The sequence below is a fragment of the Filicampus tigris genome, chromosome 15 (assembly GCF_054856515.1).
Source record: "Filicampus tigris isolate MCC_2025a chromosome 15, RoL_Ftig_1.0, whole genome shotgun sequence".
NCBI lineage: Eukaryota > Metazoa > Chordata > Actinopteri > Syngnathiformes > Syngnathidae > Filicampus > Filicampus tigris.
In genome coordinates this window covers 4,232,978-4,254,349 of record NC_141231.1, presented here as the reverse complement: position 1 = coordinate 4,254,349, position 21,372 = coordinate 4,232,978, and the positions used below count along the sequence as shown (strand labels likewise).

The window sequence follows — 21,372 nt, the reverse complement described above, 5'->3', positions numbered from 1 at the left end:
CTCTACGGCCACGGCGTTGCACAGAATTGCCTGCATCACCTGCAGCTTTGTCAACTCAGGGCAAGAATGTAAAGTGATTGATAGAAAAATCAACATCTTTTTTTTCCTTTTTAAAAAAAAAATCTGATAGGCCCCCGACTTCCGTAGGCCCCGGGCTCTAGCCAAGGTAAGCCCGTTGGTAAGGCGTCCCTGTGTACACACCACGCAGAGATGTTTTAACTGAGATTCAAACCCACATCTCTTGACTGAAGGGTAGACATGCTAACCACTATGCTACCATGCTGCAATAATGAACATACTGATTAGATTGAACCTCTCTGACAATGTCAAATCTAAGAATCCCTGTAAATGTAGAATACATGCTAGAGGTCTTGTTTTGGAAATAGTTGCACAATATTTTCCTGGCTGGTATTGGTTCAAAGTCCCATCTTTTACATCATTGTTCAAACTGTTTTCTGCATCCTTTTTCTACAGCCCAAATATCAAATGGCTATCTTAAATACCAGTGTTATGGCTAAATTTGACCGGGGGAATGCACTTTGTAAAAGCAAATAGGGACCTTCGATGTTCCTGGATCGTCCTCGGGCACTGAGTCTGGCTGACGCAGCATCTGTCAGTGGGAAGCAAAGGGCCCATTTTACAGGAGTGGCACTAGAGGCATGTTGGCTGTGCAAAGTGGCTCTGCACATCATTGTTAAAACTTGATCGAGGAAAGAAATGTTGGCCTCGAAAGCATCTGTTAGACTCAGCACATTCATTCTTCATCCTGGACTATTTGACATGCGCCTGCACAACCTTTAAATCGTCTCTCAGCATCTTCTGTGCAGTCCAGTGCAATTAAAACTTGAGCATGTAGGTAAGAAACTTTCTCAATGTTGCAATGTGACATTGGAATGTCAGTTCCAGGTATGGATGTTCGTAAACAGACACATTATTATTTATGATGAAACCCATAAGTTGCCTCATTCATACATTTTGTGTTTGAGCAGGTTTTTGTTTGTCTCAGGGAAATAGCAGCAAAAAAAACAAAACGTCAAATCTCCGCCATTTTGTCACCTCTGTCGACTGATAATGACATCACAGTCGCTCTGGGCACAGATAAAGACCAGGCTCAGCTTCAGAAAACAGATGAGCTGTGACAAAATGTCCACCCTGAGATGGCTAAGAATGGGTGGATTTTGCTGCTTTAACTCATATTCCACAAACGCAAAATTTCAACTAGTGGGCATGCATAGAACATAGTATTGAAAAAAACGTTTGGGTTGACTTCCTCTTTAACAATCCTAACTTCAGGTACATGCAATAACTTCAAAATATATTGACAAAACATGTGGACAAACCACATAGAGAAATCTAATGGAAAACTCATGTTGCCGCTCACCATGGTGCTCTGCAAACTGTGAGCATATAGTCACTATAATGATTTCCTGCGTGGAAGGAGCATATCAATAACGCCTCATTTCATCCTTTTAGTTGCCGATGCTATCGCAAATGTTATTTCGCTCCCATGCACACGCTGCATCACAAAATAAAGAGGGGCCGGCTACAGGACCATTTAGGGTACAAATGAATGCGTTCATATTCAGGCTTTAGCAGAACAATTGATTTGGTCTGTGCTAGTTAGTTTAGGCAAAAGAACTGCAGTTGGATTGAAAATAACTGAAGGGTACTAGTTTGAAAACACCTAGTTGAGGAGCACTACTATACTAGCTATAGTAAACATCCATCCATTTTCTGTACTGTTTAACCTGCACAGTGTGCAGCTGTAGCTTACTGTCATGTCTGCGTCTGTTTTGCTGGGCATCCATGGCGCACCCGACAGTCTGGTGGCTGAAAGTAGACTTAACTTTACACCTGCTGGAATCACGTCTAACTATTATGATTTGGTTGAATTTGGTGCAGGCAGAAGGATTGTAAGCTCCGCTGACATGTGTCATTGAATGTCATTGTATTTTATTCATAAATATGACAAGTTGACAACCATGTGCACCCAGCTCTCTGAATCATTACAGAAGTCAAATTATTAATATTATCTGATTTACCTTTCAACTATATTACTATTATTTTAAATTATCCCACTGGCCATCGTACAGCTAGGGGCGCTGGGAATTGTGGGTCACATACAAAACCCCCACATTCGCCGTGGGTGGAAGTGCCCACTTCACAGATTTGTGATTATCTTTGCCAACTTTATTTCATCCGTCCATGGAGGTCTGCTCGGATTTCCTTATAAACGTACTCCGCGCACCTCGACCTCCCATAGGACTCTAGCAAATCTTTTAATTCTTCCCCCATGTCACGGACCATCAGCATGCCTCTCGCACGATTCATTTGCAAGGAATGAGAGCAGCAGCTTTGATTGGTGGCAAATCAAGTCACACCCACAACAGTGCAAAACCCCCTTTTTAAATGTGTCATGCTGCGCTTACTTACTTACAGTGCTCAGCGTAAATGAGTACACCCCCTTTGATAAGCAACATTTTAAAGAATAGTTCAATGAACACAAAAACAATTGGCGAAATTCTGCCTAGACCATGTTTAATACATCTGTTTATAAAATTAGAACATGAAAGTAAGGTTAATATAAGTTAGATGGCACATTTTTCAGTTTTACTCAAATAAGGGTGATGCAGAAATGAGTACACCCCACAACAAAAACTTCTACATCAAGTATTTTGTATAGCCTCCATGATGTTTTGTGACAGCACTAAGTCTGCCAGGCATGGAATGCACATACTGGCAACATTTTGTTCCATCAATCGTTTTCCATTATTCAAGAATGACCTCTTTTAGGGACTGGATGCTGGATGGAGAGTGATGCTCAACTTGTCTCTTCAAAAGTCCCCATAGGTGTTTAATTGGGTTCACATTTAACCTGTTCTTCTTCAGAAATCCCACAGTGGCCTTAGATTTGTGCTTAGGATCATTGTCATGTTGGAAAAAGTGCACGACGACCAAGGGCATGGAATGATTGCAGCATCTCGTCTTTGAGTATGGAGCAATGCATCTGTGAGTTTCTGATGCCATTAATGAAATGCAGCTCCCCGACACTAGCAGTACTCTTTCAAACCCAAATTAGGCCACTGCCACCACTATGTTTCACTGTATGCACCATGCATTTTTCCTTGTATTCCTCACCTTTGCGACGCCATACACTTTTGAAGCCATCAGTTGCAGAAACATTTATCTTGGTCTCATCGCTGCAGAGTATAGAGTCCCAGTGGTCTTCATCTTTGTAGTTTTTTGTTTTTTTTTATGTGAACCATGAACTGAACCAGATCATTTTTTTAATTTGTAAGCTGAAGTTTGAGGTAGTCTGCATAGAAAAGCAACTTTCCCAACACTGGCTGCGTGAATGCCAGTATTTCAAGCTACAGTCTAATGTCAACAGCGCGACAAACAAACAGAGATTGTGTAAGGGAGGAAATTAAAAAAAACGTTTTAAAAAGTAAAAAAAAAAAATTTAAATGGCTAGTGTAAATTCTGATTGGCTGGTAGCTTGAGAGCGTCACCAGCTTTATGGCTGGTGATAAAAAAAAGTTCATTTAGATGCATGGATTCTGTCCATATTCAAAATAGTAATTTTGTCATATCATACATCTGGTTAGGAAGTGCGTGGTCCAATGTGCCCAAAAACAGTGCTAATGAATATTTGTGGCCCCCAGATTAAGGACCACTCCAGCAATTAAATTACCCGTCCATGGAGTCAGACAACCATTCAAAGTCACAATGACACCATCACTGGGTAGTTATGCAAGTGCATCAGTGCATTTTAGACTCTGCATGTTAAACAGAAAATTGGAATTTTCCCATATCCAAAATAAAACAGTTTAATTTGTTTCACTATAGCTGAAATATTCTCGTTAAACCACCACATTAGGAAGACAATCAACGTCGGTGCAGACAATTCAACGTGTGTAGCTGAAGATGCAGTCGATGCTGCTGTATGTCGGAACGTGATCTGTGCCACTGACAAAATTTTCAATTCAACCAGGCCTTCAACCTGTGGCCACATGCTCTGTAGTGATGGACAGAATGAGGCTGCAGCACCACTCTGAACGATAGTGTTAGCAGGGTCAATGGTGTTCACTGAGAGAAATCAGTTGAAGTGGGCTGAGCACTTACCAGAGATGGATGCCTTTAGAGAGCTTAACCGATGATAACTGACGGTGTACAGCACGAGGGAAACTGCTCTGGAAAAGGACCTGTGGCCGCTTGGTTTGCACTGAGACTGCTCCATATAATACAATACAACTTTATTTATATAGCGCATTTCAGAACAGCTACAGCTGTAACAAAACACTTTACATTATAATAACAAAATATCAATAATATAACAAGTGAAAGCAAGAAATTAAACCACAAATTACCAGAGCTGGTGTGAGTGAAAGTTTAGTCGTGATCGCTGTCGGAGGCCCGTTTAAAATTAGAGACGGACCAGCCTATAGACGGGTACTAAGAGCCGCAAAATAAGTCATGCTAAAATATATATGCCCTTTTTTCCTTCAGGTGAAAAAGCAGCAGAATGGCCTTGTGGTCTGGAGCCCCCAGCCAGGTTGTGTCCCAACGGGACCCAGTGCAATGAATACTGGACCGGACCCAATTTTGGTATCACTAACTTCGACAACATCCTATTTGCCGTGCTTACGGTGTTCCAGTGCATCACGATGGAGGGCTGGGTCGACATCCTCTACAGCGTAAGTTGATACACATTATGTTCTTGCAAGTATTTAGTAGGAAATTGTACAAAAAGTCACACACAATATATAGCGACTGGACCATTTTCTAGCATTGTGCCCACATAAGCACAGTATGCATTCTCAAACGTCCTTAGAGACTCACCTAAGAAGCAAAAATGCCCCAAATTTGTGTCAAATATTTAAAAAACATTGTCACCGCTACGTCTTTCAAGGGGAGTCAACCCAAACATATTTCTTTCAATATTATGTTCTATGCTAGCCCACTAGTTGAAACAAGGCATTGTGATAAATATTGCGTTTGTGGAATATGGGTTAAACAGCAAAATCCACCCCTTTTTTAGCCATCTCAGGGTGCGGCCATTTTGTCACTTCTGTTGACTGAAAATTACATCACAACTGCTCAGGGTAACGACCAATCACGGCTGACCTGTTTTGTGAATCTGAGCCGAGATTGGTCATTAGCTGAGCCCTGAGCAGTTGTGATGTCATTTTCAGTTGACAGAAGTGACAAAATGGCCGCCGCCTGAGATGGCTAAAAAAGGGCTGGATTTTGCTGCTTAACTCATATTCTACAAACACAATATTAGTCAGAATTCCTTGTTTCAACTAGTTGGCCTTCATACAACATATTCTTGAAAAAAAATATGTTTGGGTTGATTTCCACGTTAAAACTCCAACATTAAATCACTTTGACTGGTTACTTTGCATCACCTTTTGCACAAAATCCATTTTCTCATGATAATCTCAAAAGGTCTTTGTTTGCCTTGATGTGTCAGTTTCCTCAAGTCCCCATTCAGCAACATCATTCATTTTCATTCTGTAGCACAATTATTGCTTTCTCGTGCCCTAGTCTGGTAAATGTTTTAGAGTAATAAAATAGTACACAGGGAGTTACTAGTTTATTGAAGTCATGGTTGGTGCCAGTGGCTTCGTTGCTTTGGGATGCCATCTGACATTGTCAATGAGCTGGCCCTGTTTGATGTTGCTATTTTAGGCTCAAGTCCTTCAAAATTCAAATTTCCTTGAAAATCTTTATTCACTCTTTCAAATGTTGGTTCACCATTCAAATGGCAGAGCTTTTTGAGGAAGTCGGACAATGATATGTGGGGAATAGTCATTTGTATAAGGATATATATAATATATTATACGGTATATTCTTCCACCAGTACTGTATTCACAGTTGTATAACCTAAAGAACTTTAAGAAACTGTTCTGATTAATTCATCTCTCAATGAATGAGGAGAGTTTGTCATTTTTTCCACCACTGACTGAAAGATGTTCATACTTGTTCAATGATTTACAGCACAGGTGTCAATTTCTAGGCCTGGGAGCAAGGTGTGGGCCACAACATAATTTTATGTCAAATCATGTGCGTCGAGTCCATGTTTCCTGTAAATTGTTTTCACATTTAAAAACATTGAGCTATTGCAAGCCTTTTTTGTTACCAATGCCTCCTTTAAAATGCTTGAACAACAATTATTTACTGGCTTCTGATTGCAAAACTAGTTATCCATCAATTTGTTGTGTGTATGTGATAATGTAAGGCACACATTTACTTACATTACATGACATACATTTATGTGGTTCAACGTCATAACGGTCCTCTGAGGGACACCGTAACTACGATGTGGCAAACGACTGATAGGGTGAACGTCTGTTCCACTGCTTTCAAAGCTTCTCGTTTTTCCTCTCAGTAACTGGTTTACTGCGAAGGGAAGAAGAAGGATGCTGAAATATCAGCTTTGAATAGGTCTTTTTTTTTTAAAGTCAGCACAAAAAAAGCAAAGGAGATCATGCCGATCACCCAAACAACCTCTCCAGCTAGACAAGACCTTTAATCTTTTTCAGTACTCCTCCCTACACTTCCACAGTTGTGTTCTCTAAAGAGGGATTTTCAGGGCAACAAAACATACAGTCCACGTGGACATATAAGAAAACAAGAATCCCTAAAGGACGGCAGTGGGTCATCCAAGCAAGTGTCTCGAACAATTCAACAAGAGTGTGAAGAAATATTAAGCAAGTCTCTCATAGAGGTTTTTATTAGCATTAGTCAAGTAAGGGAGGCAAAGGGAGAACTAATTACATTTCATTTTTTACATTCAGTTGTGTATCATAAAACTACGGTGCTAGATGAAAATAAGTACTGCAGCAAAAAGAAGAGGGCATGCGGAAAAACAACAAGGCTCAGTGAAGAATAGAGCAAGGAGGAAGGCTTGGACGATGGCAGAACAAATTGAATTGAAAGACATGGCATCTATTTGGGATTCAATTGTGTCTAAACCTGAACACTGAGTTAATTTGTGATGGAAAACTGATCAGAATCAGTTCAGTCAACTTGAAGTATGTTCACACTTAGTCAAGCACATGGATGATCACAACAAAAGGACACCATCAATGGAGCGGTGATATGTCTATTCAGCGTGGCAACAGAGAGAAAAAAATGTCAGGTTATATTTCCTCAAAATTAGAGGTGCTGAAGTGAGCATATAGTGAGTCTCAAACCATAATTGCAAAGGAGAAGCCGTGTGGGAGCAAACTGTTGCCGGGTCAAAGTTGGAATGCATTATTTAATGCACGACTGAACTTTAAATCATAGCATTTAGGTGAAAAGGCGCTGTATGAAATAACATCTGATTTTTATTTACATAACATCACACAATCTGCTCGAGGCCCATGCAGGAAATCATTCAAATTAAATATAAAAACATCATTCAGACAGGCAAGGCATATTTTAGTTGGCCATTATTGAACCTTTCTTAAATTTCTCTACATACTAATTGAAATGGTAAATATTAATTCAATACTCAACTTTATTTACATATTTGCATCATTGAGTTGTGACTGTCTTTAGGAATTCAATGCAAGAGAAAAAAAATGTATGCTTTGCTGACAGAAACTGTTTTTCTGCAGGAGTCATGATGGTATATGCGTCCCATGCCCACACTATATCACATGTGGGAGCCCTGCAAATCGACAGCGGAGGACTCAGGGACTACATTTGATTTTTAAAATGTTCAGATTGGCCAGGTTTAAAGTAAAATTAAAGTAAAAAAGCTAACGTTTAAGATAATGTGTGCCTAATAATAAAACATATTCATTTAATTCCCTCATCAGATACATAAATACAAATTAAATTAAAAACACATGCAAAATAGTTTCTTTTATGAGTAAAATAATTCTAATAATAATAATAATTAAAATAATTGTCTCTTTTTCCATATAATTAGGGAAGGAGTGTGCAAACTGCCACGGAAAGGAAAACAAAGCTTAGTCATGTTCCCCTTGCAGTCCTTGGGTGGCGCTCCTGTATATAAATGTACATGTCATTGTTATTATTATTATTTTATTATTATTATTATTATTATTATTATTATTATTATTATTATTATTATTATTATTTCTTGAGCACATTCTGACCCTTTCTTTACCATCTGCCTCATTTTTCCTCCCCCATGAGACACATCGTGAACCACATAGCGAGCCATCTTTCCATTTCCTTCCTGCTCCTTTCATTTCACTCCAAACATCTCCTGTAGCTTTTCCAGGCTCATTATGTTAAGCGCTTGCAAACTCTCACTGGTTTGATCTAGGACAGCATTTCCATTCTGTTGATACGTTTTTTTTTTTTTTTTTATTCTTACTATTTGCTTTTTCCTACTTCTGAGAAATACTTTATCCTATTGCTTTCTGCGGGGGATTTATCACAGATTACCTCGTATTCCTTCTAACCCGTCAGACATTATTTTCTGCATATTTTTATAATTCTTTTCTGAATTAATACATCTCCTGGTTTCCCAATATATAAATCATAAAATCCAGCAGTGAAGGAATAAGTCATATATTATTGCAGCTATAGTATGATAGTCTATGTATTTGCGCTGTAGGTTCCAGGTTATATAGTACTCTAGTACCAATTTTGCATTGTTAATTAATTTCAAGTGTTTTAATTATTCATTCATTCATTATCCATACCGCTTATCCTCACAAGGGTCGCGAGCCTATCCCAGCTGTCTTTGGGCAGTAGGCGGGGGACACCCTGAATTGGTTGCCAGCCAATCGCAGGGCACACAGAGACAAACATCCGCACTCACAATCACACCTAGGGGCAATTTAGAGTGTCCAATCAACTTACCATGCATGTTTTTGGAATGTGGGAGGAAACCGGAGTACCCGGAGGAAACCCACGCAGGCACGGGGAGAACATGCAAACTCCACACAGGCAGGCCGGAGCCGGGATCGAACCCACGATCTCTGAACTGTGAGGCGGACGTGCTAACCAGTCGACCACCGTGCCGCCCGTGTTTTAATTAGTTAATTAAAATGAGCAAATTCAAATCCCATTCATTTGGGGGTGGGAAAAGCCAGCAGGATACGAATCAGGAGTCCTCAATCTAAAAAGGTCTAGATCAAGAAATGTTTTACAAGCCAAGGTTCTAGGAATCATGATGCATAGCATGCATTCTAATTTGGTCAAGTTTATTTCTATAGCCCTTAATCACAAATGAGTCTCAAAGAGCTCCACAAGCCCACAGATGAAAAATATTAACGACATTACCTGATCTAACCGAGCAAGGAAAAACTAAAAAACACTGGAGCCTATCCCAGTTGCCTTTGGGCAAGAGGCGGCATACACCCTAAACTGGTTGCCAGCCAATCGCAGGGCACACAAACAACCATTCACAGTCACATTCACACCAATTTTTAATTTAGAGCAATCAATTAAACAAACTTGCATGTTTTTGAAATTTGGGAGAAAGCTGGAGTACCCGGAGATAACCCACACATGCACGAGGAGAACATGCAAAGGCGAAACAGGGATGTTGGGGACTAGATTCAAGCCCTCAACCTTTCTGTACTGTGGTTGGCAACCAGTTCAGGTTGTGCCCCAAAGTCAGCTGGGATAGGCCACAAATAATATAAATACTACCTTATATGTAATGCTACATTTTACCATTTCTAATAGTGTATTAATTATAGGATAATACCAAGTCTCATTTTTTCAAAAAGTGTTTAACGTGAGCTGGCATGTGTATTATCACAAGTGCTTCGTAGACAAAAAGTTGTCAGTGAGTAATGCACTAATAGAGAAAATATGATCCACCCTTATCATGTGAAAAGCAGCTTTTTTTACGTAGCGATGACCTTAAATGAAACTGTATGATTAGCAGAACCCTGAACATTTATTTAGTTCAACATTGATAGATGACACACCATAGCCCAAGACTAAAGTGACTGCTTACACAACCCATTTTGTAATAAGACAATGTAACGACACCGAAAATCATGAACTGTAATTAGCAGCGCTTAAAGGGGAAATCAACCCAAAGATATTTTTTTCAAGAATATGTTCTATGCAGGTCGACTGGTTAGCACGTCCGCCTCACAGTTCAGAGGTCGTGGGTTCGATCCCGGCTCCGGCCTCCCTGTGTGGAGTTTGCATGTTCTCTCCATGCCTGCGTGGGTTTTCTCCGGGTACTCCGATTTCTTCCCACATTCCAAAAACATGCATGTTAAGTTGATTGGACACTCTAAATTGCCTCTAGGTTCTGATTGTGAGTGTGCATGTTTGTTTGTCTCTGTGTGCCCTGCGATTGGCTGGCAACCGATTCAGGGTGTCCCCTGCCTACTGCCCGAAGACAGCTGGGATAGGCTCCAGCACGCCCCGCGACCCTTGTGAGGATAAGCGGGATCGATGATGGATGGATGTTCTATGCAAGCCCACTAGTTGAAAGCATTCTGATAAATATTGCGTCTGTGGAATAAGAGTTAAACCACTCGTTTTTAGCCATCTCTGGGGGCGGCCATTTTGTCACTTCTGTCGACTGAAAATGACATCACAACTACTCAGTGCTCAGGAAACAACCAATCACGGCTCAACTTTAGAAAACAGACGAGCTGTGATTGGTCGTTACCCTGAGCAGTTGTGATGTAATTTTCAGTCAACAGAAGTGACAAAATGGCCACTCCCTGGGATGGCTAAAAACGGGTGGATTTTGCTTCTTAACTCATATTGCACAAATGCACTATTAATCAGAATTCCTTATTTCAACTAGTGGGGCTGCTGGAAACATTTTTTGAAAACAATATGTTTGGGTTGATTTTCCCCTTTATGTAACTTGACAACACGCAAAACTGAATTTTAAAACTGCAATTTTCAAAAAGTATGATTTTGGACTCTACCAAAACAGTTGAACTGACATTTTTTAAACACAATATAACACTAGTACATCTATTTCCGACACTGGCGCTGATGTTTTTGTGTGTCTAAATATGTTGCTGACCATTGAATAGTGCATGTATCCATGTTGTTTTGTTTGTTTGTCAACAAAAAAATAGTCGTAGAGTGGAGACATGCTGTTCATTGGCCAGCTCCAGTATGGAAAAAGCAGCATTGCAGTTTAGTTGCGCCTCCTAAATACAGATAAACATTCTGCTACAATTCACTTTGATAATGTTACTCGGAAAAGGGCTTAAATTAAACCCTCTGCATTCTAATCTCTCTTTCCTGGGGAATTCCCAAGTCACTTAAAATGTGACTGCGGCAATCTCACGCTATCTAGTGACTGTTGGAGCAATGAGTTGGTTGAAAGGTTATATGGCCTACATGAGCTGTCAGGCTTGAGGCCGATTGCCTGTCTTTCACTGAGTCAACCCACATTGGCAAACTGAAAATAATTAGCATAATTCTTATTGACGTAGGTTCCTCTTGAGAGACTCAAACCTCCCGATAAAGCTAACGATGCATGCCTCAAGTGCCATCTTGGCACTATCTCCCCATTTGTACACCCATTCAGCAAAATGACACTGATCCACCAAAGCCACGCAAATTATCACTGTGAATGCTGTTACTCGGAACCAGCAAGCGTTAAAATTGACACTCTTTTTGCTACTGAGGGATATGTCGGTGCTTTTGCAGTGCAGATAATGTGCCAATCTTCATTTCATGCCTTGTAATTTTATGACTTTTTCTTACAATCCAGCAGCTGTCATAAGAATTAGAAGCGACTCAAATAACCCTTGCCATGTTGTGTTAAAAGATGTCTGTGCTTAAATATTAAATTGCGTTCGCTCTTTTTAAAAGACAAAAATGTTCGTCTAATTTGACTCTCATCTTATGTAACAAACTCTACAGTTCTCTAGTTTAGTAAGTTCATATATTTGGTCACACCAAAAGAGAATAAAGAAAAAAGTTTTTTTTTAAGTTTTTTTTTTAAATGAAATTTTTAAATAAAGCTTTATAGAGACCTACTGGATGTGTGTTGTTAAGTCTCCAAATCACATTTTCCTTTGGCTTTATTTATTCAGAGGCCCACCCAGATTGATAGACTGCCCAACCAGTGAGATTCATGAAAAAAATATATACTTTTTAAAAATATATACTTTTACATTTTTAGCAAATTATTATTAAATTAATTACATTCAATTATTTGAATTGTGTTTCGTTGTGTTTTTGGATTTGATTGAATATTAAGAATGGCATTGTTGTGGTTGTCTAAGGACGATCTGAACTTCATATTATTCGGTTTGTCATTGTATTTGATTATACGACTTGTCAGGACAGGAGCATTCTGCTTAGTGAAACAAATATTCAGGCCCACCCTGATTTTTCCATGAACAACTCCCATATGCCTTGCCTATATTCAGGTCCTGGATTTCACTCCATTTCAAGAACCTATAGCATATGACATATGACAGTTGCCAGAGTCAGAGTGAACAAAATCCTGGAATTAAACACAAGCAGACTGACAAGACAACAAGGTATGCCTGAGTAAGACACAGGTGACTGGAGAAAGCTGAATGACTGGCAAATACCCAACTTTAGATAAACTAAGACCAAAACACAAACGATTTTTTTTCCAGAGTGAAGCCTAACCTCAAACCTAACACTTACAAAATCACAGATCATGACACCCACGAGCCTAATGAGAGCAAGCTATATAAAAATGACACACAGTAGATGGAGGAGATTTTCAAATGATCTGAAAAGTCATCTCCAAAACAGACCTGATTACTGTTGAGAATAATGATGTAATCTTTTCATAATTCACTTATTTATGTAATATAGTTACCTCAGAGGCCAGTGCACAAAAAAAAAAGGATATCATCTTCTTTCAAACCTTTCCATTAGGTCCCTCAATTTAAGCACTACCATCCATACTGAATGTCCTTGAGGGGTCCTCAATGGCACAGGTTAAAATTGGCATCAAAATCATGTATTGCTCTGTGCTGTTGGTGCAAAGTTGTTACTTGCTTTGACAAAATGTCTCAAGATGTTTACTTCTCTATGGGGTCATTTGAAGTACCTTGCCTGAGGCAACATAGTGCATGAGCAGTTTTGTAATGAACTTTGTGAGTATCGCTAGTGGGCTCCTTTGCCAAATGCCCTGTATATGCCTCTCAGTTGCTCGCATAGCTTGTACGGAGACTCCACAGCCCCTGCACTTAAAAGGATACTCGGCTCATTAGCCCAAATCTGTTTAAATGACACGGATGCTACTTTTGCTCTTTGTTTTTCCTCACCCTCTTATACTTTTTTTATACTGCGCAATAAAACAGGGCAATGATTCTGTCCTCTAGGTTTTGATTTTTGTCCGGAGAGCAAGAAACATTGTTAGTGAAGTGTTGTACACCCTGTACACAGTCAGGGAATGATGCACATTTGCATCTCTAGGTTATAAAGCATTTTTCAGCCTTTTTAGCAAAATGCAAAAAAATGAAAATGACACTGATGTGGAAAGGGTTTGCAGCAAATGAGTATAAGTCTGCACAGATGCATGCACATATGCACACGCACACACACTCACACACCAATTAGATGCAGAAAAAAATCGCAGATGTTGATGCCAGAGGCTGATTGTAACATAGAATACTGGCTCAAAGCCTTCGTTCGGATGTGACGTGCAGTATGATGTGTTAAAATGACGCCTGTCCTTCCTTGATGCCTTCTTGTCTTTCCTTTTTCCTCTCCTTTCTGGTATAAATACTGTATGTCTATTTTTCACGTGTACTGAGAGTCCATTTTGCAAAGATTTAAAGGGTAAGAAAAGTGAAACGTACCTGTATAGAACCACAAACTCTACAGGGGAAAAAAATTGTAGCACAGGTGGAAAAAATGACTCATTGAATTCACAGCTTATGTTAACATCGTTCACCAGAACGTTGACCTTTTGGGGTGACAATAGCCTCCAGTACATGGCGTGGAGCTTTATTGTGAATGATGACCCGTGTAAACTACTGGTTTCTACTCCTGACGACATCTTGAACATTACACATTCTTTACACGTAATTACGAATTTCGTTACTATGATATTCAACACGTTAAAACCCTATGTGTTTATGGTAATTAATCATTTTAGCTGTCTATTTTTTTTTTTCCCCAGTGGCACAGTGGGTGCGTGATTAGCACATCCACCTCTGTTCTGTTCCACAGTCGACCAACTTTTGTAATGTTATGTATGTTCTCTACAAGATACAGTCGTCAGGATTTGTTGAATATTCATCAAATCTGTTGGATTAGTATTTTCTTTCTTTTCAATCTTTCTTTGTCTGTAGCTGGATTTAAAAGTCATTTTCAAGTCTTCGTATAAAGATCAATTTTAGTTACATGCATGTATCTTGACAAAGATGATACAATTAATGAATCATTGAACGCAAACTAAGAAAAAATGTCTGCCAAGTTACACAGGTGGCTGGGCTTCAACAAAGATGTTTTGCTTATCTCACAGGCACGTGAGTACATGATATACAATGTCTTGTTGCTGATTGAGTCTTATTCAACCTCCCATTACAATTACAATCTGTGCATGGCTTCTCTCTGCAACTGGTGTCTGCAAAATGTCTCCCCGCTGCCTATAGACGATCCACCTGTAGGTTTACTCTTCTCCGCCTTAAGGTCACTGTGTGGCTGCACTTGGAGACTTGTCGAGTATTGACTTCTAAAACACAGGGGCATGCATATCAGCTCTGTTGTAGCAGAGTGGCTCAAAGCATAAGTAATACCGACATACTTTAGACAGGGTACAAAAATCAGCATTGGGTGGATGGGGTGACTGAAGTAATGATGTTCACAATGACTCCGAGGCCTTTATAATTTGGTATTTCCAAGGCCCACCGCACATGATTGAACTGGACCACTTGACAATTTCACAAATTCCTAAAAACTGTCTTATCATATGTTTTGTATGTGCAGACCAATGATGTGGCAGGAAACACTTGGAACTGGCTCTACTTCATCCCTCTCATCATCATTGGCTCTTTCTTCATGCTCAACTTGGTACTTGGTGTCCTATCAGGGTAAGTCATTTTAGAGCACTGAAAGAACAAAAACGAAGAACAAAAATTGATATGCAGCAATGACTTTAGCAAATAATCCAGAGCTGATCGGCTTTTACATGTTATTATTTACAGTACATCAAGTCATAAAAGAGTAAGTCAACATAACATTTTTCTTCCAGAATATGTTCTATGCAGGCCCACTATTGTATTGTATATGATATTGCGTTTGTGGAATATGAATTGAGCAGCAAAATCCACCTGTTTTTAGTGTTCTCACGGTCGGCCATTTTGTCACTTCTGTCGAATGAAAATGACATCACAGTTGCTCAGGGCGCAGATAACGACCAATCATGGTTCTGCTTCAGAAAACAGGTGAGCCGTGTACACGAGGTAGACAACGCAGTTTTATTTTTTATTTTTTCCTTACCCCCTTGCATGTCAGAAGTGAGGCACCTTCGTGTGACCTGGTACAGGTCAAGTCAGTTGTCGAAGCCGAAGCCGTACCTACTATTTAAATATGTAGATGGAAACTCAGTGGCGGTTGGGCGATGCCCAGCTCTGGTCATTGGTAAATAGATAATTTCCTGTGGCACGCCTGATGATCTCTCATGGCAGGCACACCACTGTGCCACAGCATAGTTGTTAGAAATCTCTGCCTTAAGAACCTGAGTGGTAGGTGATTCGGTTTGCTGTGTGCCAAAGTAAAAAAAGGCGATGAATTAACATGTTTCCCCTTCCATTTCTCTCTCCCTATCTAGACCAGGATTTGTCCCTTTTGTTCTAATTTTTATCCTTTCTCTGAAAGTCCTAATGTACATTTTGGCGCACAATTGGACTAATCAGAGCTGTCTTTAATCTCAACAAATACTTACTTAGTACACATTAAAAACAATGGATGCCATATTACCACATGATGTACTTTTATATTGAAGATTTTTCTTGTTCTTATTTTTGGTGGGGAATAACGTTGACGTAGCATGATCCAGGAGTGCCACCAATGATTTGGGACTCTCTAATCTAAAACATATCACTTGGTCTCCAGCAATGCCGAAAATTGAAAATTGGATTACAAGTAGAATCATGGTCAAATTACTACCTCTTATGGTGCCCATGCGTCCCACTGATCCCTGAAAGGAAGGAAAACATACATCAGATGTAAAAGCTTGGGCGCAAAGCTCAACATGCCTCGATTTATGACTTTAATCACTTTCTGTTCATGGATCTAACTTCAGTCAAGTAATTGTGACTTGCACATTGAAGTTGCAAAATTTGATTAGAAGCAGATTTTTGATTTATCGATAGTTTGAACATCCTAAGAACCCTGCTGAGAAAGTGTTTTGACATTTAGAAAACCTTTTAATGCTATACGGTACAAGCAGTGTCTTTTACATGTGTCTGCCATTATTGATTGATTGGTTCAATCCGTTTCTCCTTACAAAGATGGCATGTTGTGAACATACTGTACTGACGATGGCATTGTTGAATGTGAGTTAAATCACAGTGTCTTCACTCCAATCCAGTTGCACTTGCTACCCTTCAATTTGGTGTGGTTGTTTTTGGGTGTAACAGCAATCTTGCAGGATTGTTGCATGTCACACTGCAAGGTGACTTGTATAAAATCACTGCTAGAAAATGTCACACTGCGTACTGCATCAAATTGGAGGCATGTCAGTCTGTCTGATAATTGAAGGCCTGCTGTGCTAATATTAAAAAACAAACAAACATTGTACTGTACATACAAGTCAAGACACATTATCAACACACATCTGGAATTGAAAATGCAGAAAAAAAACAAATAACCACCATGTGTCACATTTTGTACACCTTGGCCTCTATTTTCGTAGACAGCAGCAAATGCTGCTGGATCCCGATTTTTATATCAGCACAAGCCTCAGTGAAGTGACAACTTGGTGGCACAAAGTTGATGTAAAAGTAAGTGGCCAGCGCAGGATAGATGGCTCGTCTAATGTGACATATTTCATTCATGCACGTAAAAAGAGCGGCCATCAATCCGTCTGAATGAATGAAGGGAAAAGTTGGTCGACGGGAGCGCTAATGGAAGCGCGTTTAAAATGATACACGGACCGGCCGATAGTCGATTACTATTTGATCTGGCTTGACAAAAAGGCGGATAGACGGACGGCAGAAGGGTACCCAGGCTGCAGACGGATGGCGATAAATGGACCGGCAAATTTTTGTAAAATGCCAACCCCTGCCCGCAAGCCTGTGCTCATCCAACCCGTGTCTGGCAGAGGTGCGCCACACGCCGCACAGGATTTACACTGGTCACGAAAATATAGCCTCTTATGTTTCATTCATTTTCAACACACGGAAAATGTGACTTGGTATCAGCTGAATACCTGCCACAGCATTTACGTTTTTCTTTACATTGATTTGTTACGTGCTGTTGTAATTAACAATTCATGTTAAATATAAGATGAAAAAAATTAAGAGAGCATCAAGGAATGGAACTTATTTGAATTCATGATTGCCCCTGTCTTACCAAATGTATTGATTGCCTTCATTTTTTCCTGGTAAAAAGTAAGAAGAAATCACAAACCCAAACAAATCTTTTTTATTTTATTTTTTTACAGCAATGAATTACAGGATTTGTTACATAGTTTGTTTGTCTTTTGGGGCAGCAAAATAAATAAACATTGTGTGAGTATAAATTAGTCACCATTTCTTTCCTCAGATCTTCTTGTCAAATTCCTTTTGTATGATATCCACGTTAGTACTGAAGATAAACAGATTCAAGTGGTTTTGACCTTGGACTAAAGGCAGTCACTTTGCTGCAGCCGAAAAATACAGAAAATCTAAATGTGATATTTCCGCAATATATTTTTTTTTATCAGTTATTATCTGACTTATGCAGTTTGATAGGGATGGACCATTTGAATCAGTTGCAAGGTAAAAGCAGGCTGACATGCATATGCACAGGGCATAGTAAACTCGCCAAAAGAAGAAATATCAAGTGCGACATTTGTTTACCTTTTGTGAGTGAAAATTAAAGCATCATGTGAATTCCACAGAGAGTTTGCCAAAGAGAGAGAGCGTGTGGAGAAGAGACAGGAGTTCCTGAAGCTTCGAAGGCAGCAGCAAATTGAGAGAGAGCTCACGGGATACCTGGAATGGATCTGCAAAGCCGGTCGGCGCCATCCCTCAATCTGCGCTAATTATTAAATCCCCCAAATAATGAAAATGTCACTTTTGTTCTTTCTGCAGAGGAGGTGTTGCTGGAAGAGGAGGAGGAAATTGCAGAGGAGAAGTCACCTCTGGATGGTGCATGGTACAAGAGGAAACAAAATCTGCCAGGTGACAGCAACACTGCTAAAAACTTAACTTGAGGTGCTTTCACACCAAAATTACCAGGAACTGTTAATTTCTTGGACAAAATAATTCTTGTGGCCCATTTTTGTTTGGCATTCAGACAGCAGCCTTTATCTCTGGAGCATTTACGTAAATCAGGCGGATTGATTGACTCATTTCATTTGCTTTTTTTTTTTCAAACATAAAAACAAAACAACAACAAACAAACCCTACAAAAAAAAACTACAAAATTAGATCAAAGAGAATAATGAAAAAATGATGACTTGGCAGAAGTAACTGCACTCTACATCTACAATGTAGGTGGCAGTAGAAAGAAAAACGAGCAGTGTCATTAAGTCCAAAGGGCTGACAATATTAAGTTGCAATTTTCCACAAATTACAACAATTTTTCCTATCCATGAATAAATTACAGTATTCAAATTTGTGCTACAACAGTCATGAAACACGCAGGAAGCATAATTCAGCCCTGAATTTACCTAAACCTGTCATTTAATATACTTATAGTACGGTATTATCTTTCAGGTTTTATCCGGGTACTCCGGTTTCCTCCCACATTCCAAAAACATTCTTGGTAGGTTAAGTGGAGATTCTAAATTGCCCCTATGTGTGATTGTGAGTGTGGATGTTTGTTTGTTTCTGTGTGCCTTGCGATTGGCTGGCAACCTATTCAGGGTGTCCCCCGCCTACTGCCTGAAGACTGCTGGGATAGGCTTCAGCACGCCCGCGACCCTTGTGAGGATAAGCGGTATAGTTAATGAATGAATGAATGAATGTTCCCAGCAGGCCCATTAGTTGAAACATGGCATTCAGATTAATTTTGCATTTGTGGAATATAAATTAAGCAGCAAAATGCACTTGTTTTTATCCATCTCTGGTGGGCGGCCATTTTGTCTTCTGTCAACTGAAAATGAAATCACAATTGCTCTGGGCTCAGGTAATGACCAATCACGGCTGTCTGGTTTTCTAAAGCTGAGCCGTGATTGGTCGTTGTCACCAGTTGTGATGTCATTTTCAGTCAACAGAAGACAAAATGGCCACCCCCAGTGATGGCTAAAAACGAGTGGATTAACACTTATTCCACAAATGCAATATTTATCAGAATGCCCTGTTTCAACTAGTGGGCTTGTATAGAACATATTCTTGAAAAAAAATGTTTGCCTTGCCTTCCCTTTAAAACTGGTAAGAGGCAGCATTGAACATATTATTTCTATTATCTGTGCTAAATTTAATGAGAGGGTAAATAAAACTTTAGCAACCGTGTTATGCAGAAATAGGCAATATAAACTCATTTTGTTGACATGTTTATTGTGTAATGCAAACATGCCTCAAGTTGTATTCTTGCCACCCCTAAGCCATCATCACAGGGAAAAACCTTTGCAATGTGCTCAGGAATACATCACTCTAAAAAAAGTTGGGTTAAAAATAACATAATTTTGGGTCAAAAATGGGCCGATTTGACCCACTTTCTTATATTGTTTTGTACAAAACACCCCATTTTTCTGGGTTGTTTTCTGCAAAAACAACCAACAAAAGTTGGGTCAAATTTACCCAAGTTATGGATTGGTACATTTTTGACCTAAAATTGTGTTATTTTTAACCCAACTGTTTCTAGAGTGTTTAAGATTTGTTTTCAAATGGTTTTATTCACTGATGAATGCACCTTAGATTGTCAAAATGAATTCAGTTCTAGATGTCTGGTGAGTGGCAATCATGTCCCAACAAGGCTGCAACGTCAGCAAGGAGGTGGCTTAGTTATGTTTTAACGTGGAATAATGGAAAGTGAGATGGCAGGGCGCTTTAGTGCGCCTGAAGATGTCAAAATGACCGAGACAGAATGTGGACTTTCAAATTGACCATTACCTTGATGATACAAAAAGCAGATCTACGCCTTCCACAGCATAATGACGGGGCCATCATCAGGTTGTTGATCAAAGTACAGCAGCCTTCAGAACTTCCCCCACGCCCTGGGGGGAGGCGGGGAAAATCGAGTTCCTCCATTCTTGAGACGGCCGATTAGAGCCGTGGCCGTAAGGTGGCCGGTGCCTATTTCTTTGAGATTGTGTGAGAAGCTTGGTCATCTGGGAGTGACTTTGAGTCAAACTGCTGCTAATCCACATTGAGAGAAGCCAAATGAAGTGGCTTGGGTACCTGGATAGGATGTCTCCTGGACGACTGCCTGGTGAGGTGTTCCGGGCATGTCACACTGGCAAGAAGCCCCAGTGACGACCCCAGGTCATCCTGGAATCAGTATGCCTCCCGGCTGGCCTGGGAACGCCTTGGGATCTCGCTGGAAGATTTGGAAGAAGCGGCTGGGGATTCTAGGCTTTCCTGCCGAAGAGGGTGCCCCCGCAACCCGACTCCGGATATGTGGTAGAAAATAGGGTGGATAGGATGGATAGATGGATGGATGGATGGATACATTAACACAGAAAAAAAAAAACCTTTATGTACCGAAAGACAAATTCTTTACAACCTTTGTAACTATTATGCATAATAATTGAGAAAACTAATTTGAAAAATGTTGCACTTCGCACTAAAATACTGTTGTCATCATGGTGGTTTTGTTCAGTAAATACCCATTAATATAGCGCAGCAGCCCTCGAGGGCCAGAGTGGTCACCAACTCGACAGAACTCAAGGACCTCGAGGGCCCCTCCTGCATATTTGAGATGTGGAATGGAATGTTTTTGAGATGTTGGAGGAAACCGAAGTACTCTGAGAAAATACTGGAAAGCACGGACAGAACATGAAATCAGCACAAGTTGTCTGGCTGGAAATTGTTGTTTGAAGCTTCTAAAAAAGAGCAAACCTGATTCTATTACTGTCTTGTTTACTCATTGGCTGAGTGAAAGAACAGTGTTGTCTTATTTCTCCTTTCCTTACATGAAGAAGTGTCTTGAGTCCCTCCCTGTAGAAAATTTGTTGATGTCACGCAGAATTTGAATGACAGTCATGAGTACTGAAAAGCAAAAACGTCAATTATCTAGCAATTGACTTACAATATCCATAATCCTTGGATGAGGGGGAATGAAGGAGTTTATCCACTATTATACTTTCAAACAGGTTGA

At 39.9% G+C, this 21,372-nt stretch overlaps 1 protein-coding gene across 2 annotated transcripts in view; it reads left to right on the top strand.

The window, feature by feature from the left end:
• The window catches only part of cacna1bb (calcium channel, voltage-dependent, N type, alpha 1B subunit, b), a 176,178-nt gene that overhangs the window by 70,176 nt on the left and 84,630 nt on the right, over nucleotides 1-21,372 (top strand). For both annotated transcript variants that reach the window (XM_086052699.1, XM_086052698.1), the window contains exons 7-10: nucleotides 4,510-4,697; nucleotides 14,890-14,993; nucleotides 18,008-18,123; nucleotides 18,201-18,290. In XM_086052699.1, coding sequence (XP_085908825.1) covers nucleotides 4,510-4,697; nucleotides 14,890-14,993; nucleotides 18,008-18,123; nucleotides 18,201-18,290 — 498 coding nt within the window. The remainder of the gene's footprint in view (nucleotides 1-4,509; nucleotides 4,698-14,889; nucleotides 14,994-18,007; nucleotides 18,124-18,200; nucleotides 18,291-21,372) is intronic.